The 12,957-nt window shown below is 39.4% G+C and overlaps 1 protein-coding gene across 5 annotated transcripts in view; it reads right to left on the bottom strand.

Annotated features, from left to right (window-relative positions):
• Positions 1-12,957, bottom strand: part of LOC111332901 (protein ELYS) — a 67,541-nt gene that overhangs the window by 28,898 nt on the left and 25,686 nt on the right. For all 5 annotated transcript variants that reach the window (XM_088729365.1, XM_088729364.1, XM_088729362.1 and 2 more), the window contains exons 10-14: positions 11,517-11,613; positions 11,016-11,109; positions 9,540-9,601; positions 1,576-1,701; positions 1,091-1,178 (exon numbers count right to left, since the gene is read on the bottom strand). In XM_088729365.1, the coding sequence (XP_088585491.1) occupies positions 1,091-1,178; positions 1,576-1,701; positions 9,540-9,601; positions 11,016-11,109; positions 11,517-11,613 (467 nt within the window). The remainder of the gene's footprint in view (positions 1-1,090; positions 1,179-1,575; positions 1,702-9,539; positions 9,602-11,015; positions 11,110-11,516; positions 11,614-12,957) is intronic.

Raw genomic sequence — 12,957 nt, 5'->3', positions numbered from 1 at the left:
TTTTTATCTGGAGCTAAATTGACTTCATTGGCCCAAGTCAAAAGTTTTCTCCTTGCATAACTCCAACACTATGACCAATATTGCCATAGGTTCTTTAACTCCTTCATCACTCAAGGAGGCATTTTATGGTCTCTTACTGGAGAAAACAACTGTTGTTAAAAGAAATTCATCTCTCCACTGGTTGAATCTTCATGAACCCATGGCCCCCTTTACCTGCCAGCAAAATCAATCTTGAGAGCAAAGTATGTAAAATGACCAATGGCTTTGGGCACTTCACCAACAATAGTGAATCTCATATTGGGTATCCAGTCACATTTGATTCAGGCAAGCAATGTGTCCTGTACAGACTTAGATTTCTACAAGTGGATACCAAGCCTTGGGTAAGTCTTGTTCCATTGAAAATACACATTCCCCCAAACTTCAGAACATGGTCAACTTGTCTGAAAACTATATAATTTTCCTTACATGCTGATTCTTGGTTTGTCTGATTATGATTTACAACTTGAGAAACCAGATAAAATGTAATTATTTCGCTTTCAGTAATGAAGCACCAACCTTGCTATGCTCAGTCTGTGCATCATGACCTCAAGCCAAATATTTTCCCATCCAGCTCTCCCTCTCAGTCAATAAGTACTGAATATTATTCTTCAGTTTCCCTTTTTTAGAAGTCCTCTAGTGCTTATTTACACCAAATTTAACTTGAAATCATGTTGTCACTTGTTACAAGAAAAATGAATCATAGAAAGTCAAGCCAAATGGAACTTTTACAGTGCTTCACACTATTTGTAATTTGCACTCTTGGTACATGAAAAACGGACTCGTTTCAGCCAGTCAGACACATGCAATTTTTCGTGTATATCATCACACAATGTATTGCTATCCTATCCAATTTTTCACCTTATTATTTTCATTACTGCTGCTGTGCAAGACTTGCACAAATCAAGAGAGGATTCCTTATCATGCTACTCAAGCATAATGAGGAAAAATATAAAAAAAAGTATCCTATTTTGGGCACGGTATAGTTTTGAGTATTTCATAGTTCTGATTTTTTCACGCAGAGAAATGAACTTAAATCAGATATTCAACTTACTTCCTGCCCCCAGTTTCTGAATGCACAATGTGATGAAAGTCACCAAGCCATGCTCTAAGGCAACTGAGAGAAGAGCCCCATAGTGAAACTAACAGAAATCAAACAACATATGTAAATGTGCCAAGCTCTACACAACATAAAGCTACTCTACCAAAACTGTAATTATGACTCAAGAGAACCTTTAAGAAAGAAACTCACCATACAAAAATTGGTCCATAAGCTAATTTAACTGTTTAAATGCTATTCCAATCTCACCCTAAGAAAAATTACTTTTAGTAATTGAAGGCTTCACTTGCTACCTCCATCCCCTTAAAGTTAGGCTTTAAATGACGGAAAATAACAATGCCTTAGGGCATCTTGTTCCTATTATGAACTGTTCATCTTAAGAGTACTGATTTCTTCACTTTCAACCTTCTTTTCTTGGTTTAAAAGCCCCATGGTGTACAGAAATCATCACAATTATTATTTTACTAAATAATACTTACAGTTCTGTCCTGTGGCTTGGAAAGGTCAAAATTTCTTGGGAGAAGACCAGCAACATAACATGTATTGAAGTACTCATGCACATCAGAAAGGCAACTGAATCCCTGCTTGCTTATGTTAGAAAGAATCTAAACAAAAAGATATTTTGTCAATTCAACTTTGGCCATGACAACTGAGCATATGCTATTTGGATAGCAATGTCAGCAAAAATAGGATTTGTCTAAGAAAATAATTATGTATGATGCACGATCCTCGCAGTAGAGAGCACTATTTATGCAATAATGAAAATCAGACCTGAAAAAAATCAGGCCTGTACGGGATTTGAAACACTGACCTCTGCGATACTAACGCAGTGCTCTACCAATTGAGCTAACAAGCCAACTGGGAGTAGGTCGTTAAGTTGATTCGTGATAAACCCGTGATGATAAATCAGATAATTTATAATGAATATATGAAGTTCATATCGTATCTGATTTATCTTCACTGGTTTATTACGAATCAACTTAACGGCCTGCTCCCAGTTGGCTTGTTGGCTCAATTGGTAGAGCGCTGCACTAGTATCGCAGAGGTCAGTGGTTCGAATCCTGTACAGGCCTGATTTTTTTTTTTTCAGGTCTGATTTTCGCTATTGCATAAATAGCGCTCTCTACTGCGAGGATCGTGCATCATACGTATCTATAACTGCAGTTCAAAATATAATTATTAACTTCATATATTCATCGTAACCAAAATAATTATGGTTACTAAGGCCATGATTTGTATTTCTATCAGTTATATTTTTTTTCTTTTCTTTGCATCCACATACGAGTCACAATATCTGTGGGAGTAGCTACTGTTTAAGGGTTGTGAGTTGTGGGTGGCAAAGGATCTGCTATGAGTACTCTCGTGTAGTAAAGAAACAATGAGCTTGATTTGAGTTCAACCATTTTACACCATTTATAAAAGTTAAACTTATTTTCATCAGAAATTGCTAGTTGCAGTGGTTTTACCGTGACAGACCAATTAGTTTCTTGTATGCCAGACAGGAGGGGCCAGGTGTAGGAGAACTTAACCAAGTGGCTCACAGGGAAGTTGCCTTTCATTGTCATAGAAAATTTAATCTGTGATAATGGTCAGCCTTCCACGTTTCCTTTTTTGTTTAAATTTAGAGCTGTACTTGCATACTACCTTAAGTAACTATGTATAACATGTCATTTATAGGATGCCCTAAAACACCACTGCCTTGGTTGGGGGTACATGTTCCCCGTTTTTTCCACCTGCTGGTTTTTAGGGGTTTTCGCATCCAGCTTTGGTGCATTTAGTTTCCTTCAATCGTAAAAGACTTTTGTAAGCACATCAATTTGGTGTTTAATAAACAGTGCGGTGGCTTGGCTGGTTGAGTAGTGGAGGAAAAATTATTGTTAATACATGAAATGACATTCATTCTGTGCTTGAGATTGTGACCACATCTCTTGTAATACTACAGGCCTCAATGAGCAATTGACATTTTGAGCCATAAACAACAAAACCAAAATTGCACTCAAGTACCAACTAATAACACATTTGCATGTAGAATTCATTTTTAAGAACAATCCTAAGTCATCAGTAAGCTACTGTGCCTGAGAATAAGTTTGTCATGACTGTTGTGAATTCTAGGGAGGAAAGAGGAAATCACTTGTCTATCTTTAAAGCACTTTCTCCTTTCTGTGCTACATCCCTGAGTCTACCTATATGATACGTACAATACCCTCTCTTACAAAGTGGCAAGAGTTAATAAACAACCATACAACTACAGGGAAACATACAAAATCACCATAAAAATTTGTATGAAATACAGTTCAAAATGAAGCCCCCATAAAGGTTGCAAAGGTTAGACCACAAGTAAAAAGAATTAAAAACAATGGGATGTATGTTGAAAGAGCACTTAAAAGATGCCCTCAACAAACCTCCTGACATTAGTTTAAGAGAGTGCCTTAAAGGAAGTTACTCCAAACAAAAAGGAAATCATTACAGCCATGAAAGAACAGGTAAAGCTCCAAGCCAAAACAACTTGAATGCAGAGCTTTCCAAAGGTGACTCTAAGCTTTCAGAATGGATCCTGCAGTCCTACTTACAATGGTGATGGTGGCAGTGGAAGAATCAAATTACTGAACATTAAGACATGATCATAAAAATCCCCGACCAAGGTGTCAAAAATGACCACAGTAGCTGATCAGGTCAGACACGGAGTCTGCTACTGGTACTATGTAACCCAGTACAACCTGCCGCATGGATGGGTGGTCGGTGTCTAAACTGGCTCCCCTCACCAGCTTTTTTCTGGTGAGGAGGGTGGCATGTCACCCTTGCAGGACTTAAAACAACACCTGCTAAAGGGTGGATGAGCTCCTTGCAAGCCAACAGGCATCCTGCAAGGCGGTCCCGTTAGTCAACTCGGCTTCAGCTCCAGCAATGGCAGTCCTGACAGTCAATTCGGCTCCAGTACTAACAGTATGCAATGAGCTTCTCTGCGACCATCTCAGCTTTGCTGTGTCATCAATCAACAGAGTACCTCGCCAAGGGACGCTGCCCATGTGCCAAGCAGTGTCATCATCATAGGTGCAGCCCCACAGTTTAAACAGAAGTACAGACAAGGAGTGAAGGTATGGCTATCGCATCTGGGGGAACCAATGCACCATTTGATACGGCAGTGGCGACAAGTGGACGAAGTCCGTATACTGCTACCATGTCCGTGGTAGCCAATGAACAACACCATCTACTCTCTAATTCCAATGCCCAAAATAAACAACATCTTAACCTGGGAGCCTGGAATGTTCACACGACCAACAACAGTGACTCTTCAATAAGACCAGAGTGATCAACTGCCCCCATCTGTCATGAATTAGAGAAAGCGGGCATGAACATCTGTGCTCTAAGTGAAGTTCGGCGACCTGGCATGGGAAACACAGTCGAGAGGAGTCATACAATTTTCTGGAGTGGAGGAGAGGAGGCTAGGTACTCAAAGTATTAGCCCTAGACCAATCAGTGACAGACTCATGTCAATGCGCATACAGCTAAAGGGTGTTAACAATCTAACACTCATTAGTATTTATGCACCAACCATGCAAAGACTGCAGGAAGAAAAGGAACAGTTCCATGAAAAGCTCGGTAGCTGTGCATCAGCTGCCGAAATGGACAGCGTTATCATTTTGGATGATTTTAATGCTCGTGTGGGCTCAGACTGGAAATCATGGCCAAGTGTCATCGGGAAACGTGGTGTTGGAAAGACGAATTTCAACAGCCTCATGCTCTTGGAATTTTGCACCAGATTTCAACTAAGCCTCATGGGCACAATGTTCCAACTGAAAGACAGCTTAAAGAACACATGACAACACCTTTGTTCAAAGCAATGGCATCAGCTTGACGATGTACTACCCAACACAGCTGCAAAGCCATAATTATGTTACAGTGACAAAAGTCAATCATGCAGCAAACTGCTTCGCCAATCATGAGCTCCTCACATCTAAGTGTCTCTTCTCCATCAAGAAAAAGAAGAGAGGTACAAGACCTTCCAAAAAGCTAGACACACGCTTAGATGACGAAGTGTCTCTTCTCCATCAAGAAAAAGAAGAGAGGTACAAGACCTTCCAAAAAGCTAGACACACGCTTAAATGATGACAAGAAAGTATTGCTAGAAAAGTTTCTGGATGAGAAGCTGTCCACCTGTAACACTGACTTTGACGAGCTCAGAGTTGTTCTCCAGAACGCTGCTGCCAATGTCTTTGGCAAAAAGAAAAGAGTGCATAACGACTGGTTCGATGATCAGGATGATGCAATTCAACAACTCCTTCAAGATAAGAATATGGACAGGCATGTTTTGAGAAGATGCATTAGAGAGCTCAAAAACATCTCTCATCCAGTGAAATCCAAAGGTGGTGAGCTCCTGACTGTCCCTGATATGATAAAAGACAGATGGGTTAAACATTTCAGCAACTTACTAAACCAACCAACTGATGCTGACTTGACCATTGTCGATGGTATAGACCAGCTTCCAGTCATCGAATCAATGAGTCGCCCAATTGAAGAACAAGAACTTGATCAAGCTCTCAGAAACACCCAACTTGGAAAGAGCCCAAGTCCTGATGGCATTCTTCCTGAAATACTTGTGAATGGTGGACGTCGATTGAGAGCTTTCCTGCTAGTCCTTTTTAACATCTGCTGGACTACAGAGATAATTCCATTGGACTGGACAGATGCGAACATCGCCATATTGTTCAAAAAAGGCAACAGAAGTCATTGCGGCAATTATAGAGGTATATTGCTACCCGGTGCTGTTGGAAAAGTATTTGCGGATGTCATCTTGCAGAGGCTACACCTGTTAGCAAAATCTATGTATCCCCACTCGCAGTCAGGGTACCGTAACGGAAGACGTACAATAGACAAAATCTTCACGCTTTGCCAGCTGATGGAAAAAACAAGAGAGCAACGCAGATGCTTGTACATAGCCTTTGTGGACTTTCAAGGCGTTTGACACTGTCAATCATGAGCTTCTTTTCATCATCCTTGGCAAACTTGGCTGTCTGCCAAAGGTTATAAGAATCAGCAAGAAGCTATATACAGATATACACACCAGACTTGTAGTTGATGGTGAACTGACCCAATCCCTTGAATACAATAGCAGGGGTGCAAACTAGCTCCAACACTCTTTGGCATCTGCGCAGCAGTCTTACTCTGGCTCACTTTCAAGAAAATCAAACACACCTGCAGTGTACAGATCAGGTTACGTTAGGATGGAGATCTTTCTGACCTACGCAGACTCAAAGCAAAAACCAAAGTTCTTACAGAGTTTATTAGAGAAGCTCCGTGCGCTGACGACATTGCTATTTTAGTGACACACCAGAGGGTCTGCAATCGCTTTTGACCTCCTACAACGTTGTTGCTAGGAGGATGGGCCTGTGCATCAACACGGTTAAAACAGAGACTCTGTGTATTGGTAACACAGCTGAGTTCTTCGTAGATGGTACTAAATTAGCTAACGTCACCCGTTTCAAGTACCTTGGCAGCTACCATATTTATCCATGTATAATGCACACTTTTTTTCTACAAAAATAACCATCAAAATCGCAGTGTGTATTAAACAGGGATTCCATTGTTTGTCACGCACGTCCTAATTTGCATACATTAAAAACACAACAACAACAAAAAGTAACACATTTAAAACTTTGATTAAATAACTTATTTTCAACAAAAAGTTATAGGTACATATTAAGTTTTTAGTCTAAAATCAAGAGGAAAGACAAAAATTGCTAAATATTTTCGCAAGTGTGCAAACAGGCACGCGGATCAGATTTCAAAGTGAATATGCAAATTTGGCCGCATGTGAAGAAATCTCATGTTACATGGAATTTTTCAATGAGAACCAAGAAGAAAGTGAGTGAGAAACATTTCAGGACAAAAGCTTTATTTAAAGCAGTTCTTGATTTGCTGTCATAAGCAAAAAATGTGCGAATTTCTTATGTGTACACAAAGGGAACACAGTGGAATTCATCATGGTTATATTGTTGTTTACTTAACTTTACGGCCAGAAAATTGCATAGCGCTCGTTTGAAAATTCTAAAAATACAATGATATGACACAAAATCAAATTGTTGCTCACCGTGGGATAGTCAAATTAGCTAGGCCTCGCTTAAAGTCCTAAAGTTTGATTTCAATAATGTCATAAATAACTAAGTAGCAAAAGATGTTGATGTTAACAATATAGAAAATTTCTTATTCTAGTTGTCTTGATAAATAATTGTACGAACATTTAACTTGTCTTTTTTGCCATGAAAAACTTTTTTCTGATAAATTAGGTTTAAAACAAGGGTGCACATTAAACATGGGTGAGCATTATACACGGGTAAGTACAGTATGTCAGCGGTGACTGCTCTATGAAGGAGGAACTTGCATCTCGTACTCAAGCAACGTCTTGTGCATTTGGTCAACTACACAAAAGAGTGTTCGACTCGCAGGATCTAACAGCTCCAACTAAAGTTGCTGTCTACAACCAATGCCTAACGCCCCTTCTGATGCATGGCAGTGAAACTTAGACTTTATATCAACATGAAGTCAGGCAGCTCCGTACAATACAACAGCATCATCTACATCTTAACTTAAACATCAAATGGAACGATTACATCAGCAATGAAGAGGTGTTGCGACGTGCCGACGTTGAAGACGTGGAGGTGATGTTGGTAGGACTCGCCTACGCTGGTTAGGACATGTTAGTGAAATGGACAATGATAGGCTAGTAAAGCAGCTCCTCTACTGTGAGTTGGCCCATGGTGCTCGCCCAGTAGGCCGACCCAAGCTTCGTTTCAAGGACACCTGCAAAAGGGCATTGAAGTGTGGCCATGTCTTAGATCAGTGGCTTTCAACTGCGAACAACAGAGCCGAATGGAAGAGACTCACTCACATACAACTCTAAGAGGGTCCAGGATTATGAAAAGAGAAGAGCTCGTAGTAGAGCTGAACAGAGGAAAACTGTGGACATACCCGTGTTCGGGCTCTAGGTGTATATATAACTGGTCCAGCACCACTATCATGTCACAGGTAAAACCTGGCCAAGGTTGCCATTTAGAAGTAAATGAGCAGCCAAGGAGAGAACAGTCTGTTTACCACAAGGGTTGTTCTGACCAGCTACCAGCAATACAGAAAATTATTGACTAGAACACAGAATGGGAGAGGCGGTTATACATTAACTTTGTAGATTTCCAAAGGACTTTTGTCAGTGTGCACAGAGACAGCCTACTGCAAAGACTTACCTCATCATAATAAACATTGTGACCCTAACAGGAAGATGAAGATCCATGCCACATGTATCATCAGAGGAGATGGCAACCAGGGTATGAGTAATGTAACCATGGAAATGTGCTCCATGAGGAAAACCATGCCACCAGAAAGGAAAATGGTTCCATCCCCAAGACAGCAATACATTGGAAACCCAAAGGCAGGCACAAGAATGGTAGAACTAACAACAATTAGCAGCATTAATCTAGAAGCTGAAATAAAACCCGAAATCTAGCCAAAGGCAAGCAGCAGTGAAAGACCATTATTGCTTCCCCAGATACCAGTAGAGCCAGTGGGCAAAATGAGCATTAACAGAGTGAGTAAGTGCAGCCTTTTATTACTAAAATTAAAGCAACTTCAGGTGTGGACAAAACCTGGCCTAGGCCATGGCTTACCCTGTGGCCTACCCTATGGCTTACCGGTGGTCAGATTTTTAAGAACATAAAAATAAAATCAGTAAGAGTCGAACGAATATGCTGGTGTACAATTATCTGTCTCTGAAAAGGGTATACTAAGAGGTCGCTAACGCGATTTTCAACATCTGAGGGAACAAAACACTGCAAATATCACAGCACTCAACCATAAAGGTAGGTTAAGGGGGAGGGGAGAGGAGGGGCCAATATTGCATGGTCGCAGAGGATATACAAAATGGCGGCTTTATGATGCAGGCTGTCAGTTGGTAATAGTGGAGTGCTGGTGTAAAAATGTAATGAACGGCGTTATATTGGAGAGCATGCATATCCAGGTAAGAAAATGCAAACAGTACGTGCCAGGCCAATTTTTTAAGTGCCCTCAAGTGCTGTAGAGTATTGAATTTGCAATGAGCACCCACCCCGGGACACACACACATTGCCGTCGTAACCATTTCACAAACTTTACTTGCTTTTCCAAAGGGCCAGTATTGCACTAATTTGAAAGGAGAGCTGATACACCCAAAAGTTGCATTTAACCAGCTTCTGTTCCTTGATTTCCTTATTCTATCAGAAGGTTAAGAAATTTTGATCGGAATGTGGCCGCCAAAACAGCAGAAGAAAGTCGTTGGTAAGACAGTACTCAGGAAAACATTGAAAGGTTTCCAGCAATGCTATCCTTTTAAAAATCTGACCACCTGTAGGCCATAGGGTAGGCCACAGGGTAGGCCATGGCCTAGGCCAGGTTTTGTCCACACCCAGCAACTTCTCACCTGACGTTGAACTCCTAAGAATTTGGAGTGCACAAGTCCTGTCTCCAATAAGCAACAAGCATCTGAAATAATAAAAATAATAATAGAAAAAATCAAACATTGTTTTGGGATTTAAGAAAAGAAATTTAGAGTTTTCAAAAAAAAAATTCAAACAAATTGCTGACATTATTTTTTAAAATTGGCTCGGGGATAAAATATTTCATGTACATCAGCATGGCACAACAAAGGAAAAACACCACATCATTTTAATCTTTCATGTGTATAAACAAAGTTACCTGTACAAAGATCTAAGAATTTGAGCATGGTAAGGAAATAGAAATAGATGTTTTTTGTCTTTTTGTGAGTCCCATGCCCATGAGGAATTAGACTTCAGACCTTTGAAATCAGCACTCTCATGCTCTACCACTGAACCACACAGACTCTTTGGTGAGCATGGTCATCATGTGGTACATGTGTATTCTTATTTGCAGTTCACTACAAGGTTGTCAACTTTTATGTTTGCAGAAATACAGTAAATAAGAGTCAAATGAAGAAAATAATATATTAGTCTAAGTGCATGAAAAATACCAGTAACCACCATGTAACAATGTTTCAACACTACTTCAATTATTCACAAATTGAGATTAACAATAGCTAATCATAAATTCAAAATATAAAATGAAAACTCAAGCATGGAAATATGTACCATAAAAACCTGCGGATAAGCCGGACCTTTTTTCCAAAAAACCTTGCTAGAAATTGGGGGTGCAGCTTATCTGCAGGAACATTTGAAAAAGGTGTCCTAAATGTCGACGCAAATTTTCGTTAATGCATCCAATCTAAGGCCTGGTTACTAAGCTTCAAATGTTCCGCTCACAATCTTGATGCAATTCAAAAATCTATGGAAAAACTGTGTCGAATGAAGAAATTCCTCTTAACAAACACCAGAAAAAGATCAATTGTATGTCAAAGTTGGTAGAAACGATGTTCCTTATAGTAAAGTGCTAAAATTGTGGCTAAGACTTTGAAGTATTTTCCATTGCAATGTTAATAGTGGGTTTAAGTTCAATGAACAGTGGATGAAAAAGACTTCTCAAGATTAAACTTTTGATTTCTTCTATTTCTTTCAAAAAACTTTTTCTCCAAAATTTGAGCTGCTAAATTCAGGGTGCAACTTATCTGCGGGTGCAGTTTATCTCCAGGTTTTTACGGTATGTAAAACATGAATTGGAAACAGGAGGCAACCCGAAAATCAGAACACTACCAATACACCATCAAGTAGCTATAGAAAAATGAGTTTGACCAAAAATTAGGACAGGTTACAGCTCAAACTACTTTTTATCTCATAATTTAAGACATTTAAAAATAAGAGACAGAATAAAATCTTCATTTCAAAAATAAAAAAAAAACTTTTGATTTCTTTAAATGTTGGAATAAAGAAGAAGAGGAAAAAAAGGCAGTTTAGAGATACAACTGAAAACAAAAGAAACTCCTAACCAAATTTTAGAGATGCTGGCCATATGTGCTGCTCCAGCATTGACCCTGCAGTTGATATAAAGCTGTCAACAGACTTAGCATCCACAAACACATCCTTAAAAGCAAAAAAAAAAAATTAAAACTAGAAGAAGATTACTATTGTGTAGTAACATGGTAATTTAGCATACGTCTTCTTCTACTCTTCATTACCATTCCAATTGAGAAATGAAAATTTCAGTGAAAAGATTCATCAATCAAAGGGGCACAGAAACTTCTATCTGAGATTATTTTGTAGCCTTTTTATTGATTACATAATAATTGTACAATACATTTGTTTTCTGTCTTACAGGGCTTAAGGTTAAAGTTGAGTGATCATTTAGTAAACTGCATGACAGATCAAAATTTTGACAAACAAAATGTCTGACCCCTTCCCCCTTCCAAAGCCCATCCCATCCAAAATGGATGCCTGAGCATGAGAGACAGTAAATACAACTCTGAGATTCAAAATGGTTCACTTCATACCACAATCCCATCAGGTGATGCAGCATCTAAGATGTCCCCCAGTGAAAAGAAAGCAAAAAAGGGACATGTTGGATCCTTACTACCAAACATGGCATCTCTGAACAAAAAAAGAGATGAAACAGAATGAAGCACTTATTATTTAAACGGAATCAATAACATTCATAATACTTCAGTAAATTTGTGACAATAATATAATAAAGATGTATTTTGAACTCATGATAACACTTATTAAAGATATGAAAAAAAGATGAAATGTTCAGCAAGGACCTGAATGGGTACTGGTTATCACTGAAGACCAAAATTATAAATGCAAAATTCAAATACTGGTACTCCAAAAAAGTCAATAATTTTAGAAGTCACGAGATGTGAATAATTTGGAAATCATTGTCTGCCACAAAGCACCTATAAGAAGAAAATCAAGTGGATTCAAGTTTGGATAGGCTGGTTTAAAGCTGGATGGTAGTAACTGTATAAATCTTAATATCAGAAAAAGATCAAAAGACGTTTATCCTCTTTTAATGATAATAACTACTTAGAAACTGAGAGTGAAGTCATTGCAAGAAAATATCAAACCTTACCCCTGTATAATGCCCTGCCCTGATCTCTCCCTTAAACTAATCAGAGCTAGCATTAGATCAGCCACAAGCCTAAGCCAACAGAACTACATATGCACAGCTTTGGTTCCAAGGAAGTGGCAGCAGCAGACAGCTGTTTCACTCTCTTTAGAGCTCGTCAGCACTGCATAGCCAATTGCTCATGAAAGACCCAAATTCTTTGTTATGAGCAGTCATAACTTCCAAGGTAGACATAAAGTTTCTTTAAACCTCAGTCACCACACTACAAATGTGGGACCTGCTGCGATGTTAGCATGGCGTAGGAAAAAAGAAAAGCGTCTTCAACAGTACATCAGGAGAAATTGGTTGCATCCCATCTTGGTGATGTCTTCTGCTGGAGACAGATACAAATGACGGAGTTCTTGGGTCCTAGGTATCCTTTGATGACCGAGATGGGATGCAACCAATTTCTCCTGATGCATTGTTGAAGACGCTTTTCTTTCTTCCTACGCCATGCTAACATCGCAGCAGGTCCCACATTTGTAGTGTGGTGACTGAGGTTTAAAGAGACTTTGGTCCACCTTGGAAGTTGTGACCACTCATAACAAAGAACTTGTGTCTTTCATGAGTGGTTGGCTATGCAGTGCTCACAAGTTCTAAAGAGAGCGAAACAGCTGTCCACTGCTGCCACTTCCTTGGAACCAAACCTGCGCATGCGCAATTCTGTCTGCAAGCCTAAGCCATATGACCTCTCATGGGAAAATGTTCCAAATGCTTAGCTGTTTATAAGCTGACAGCCGTTCGAATGGATTGGCATGCCGTTTGAATGCCTCAAGCTATCTGTTCTTGAATATTCATCATCTCCATTCAAACCATTCAAGCTATCT

The sequence above is a fragment of the Stylophora pistillata genome, chromosome 8 (assembly GCF_964205215.1).
Source record: "Stylophora pistillata chromosome 8, jaStyPist1.2, whole genome shotgun sequence".
Taxonomy (NCBI): Eukaryota; Metazoa; Cnidaria; class Anthozoa; order Scleractinia; family Pocilloporidae; genus Stylophora; species Stylophora pistillata.
The sequence above is the reverse complement of the archived record's forward strand: the minus strand, read 5'-3'. Positions and strand labels throughout refer to the sequence as shown.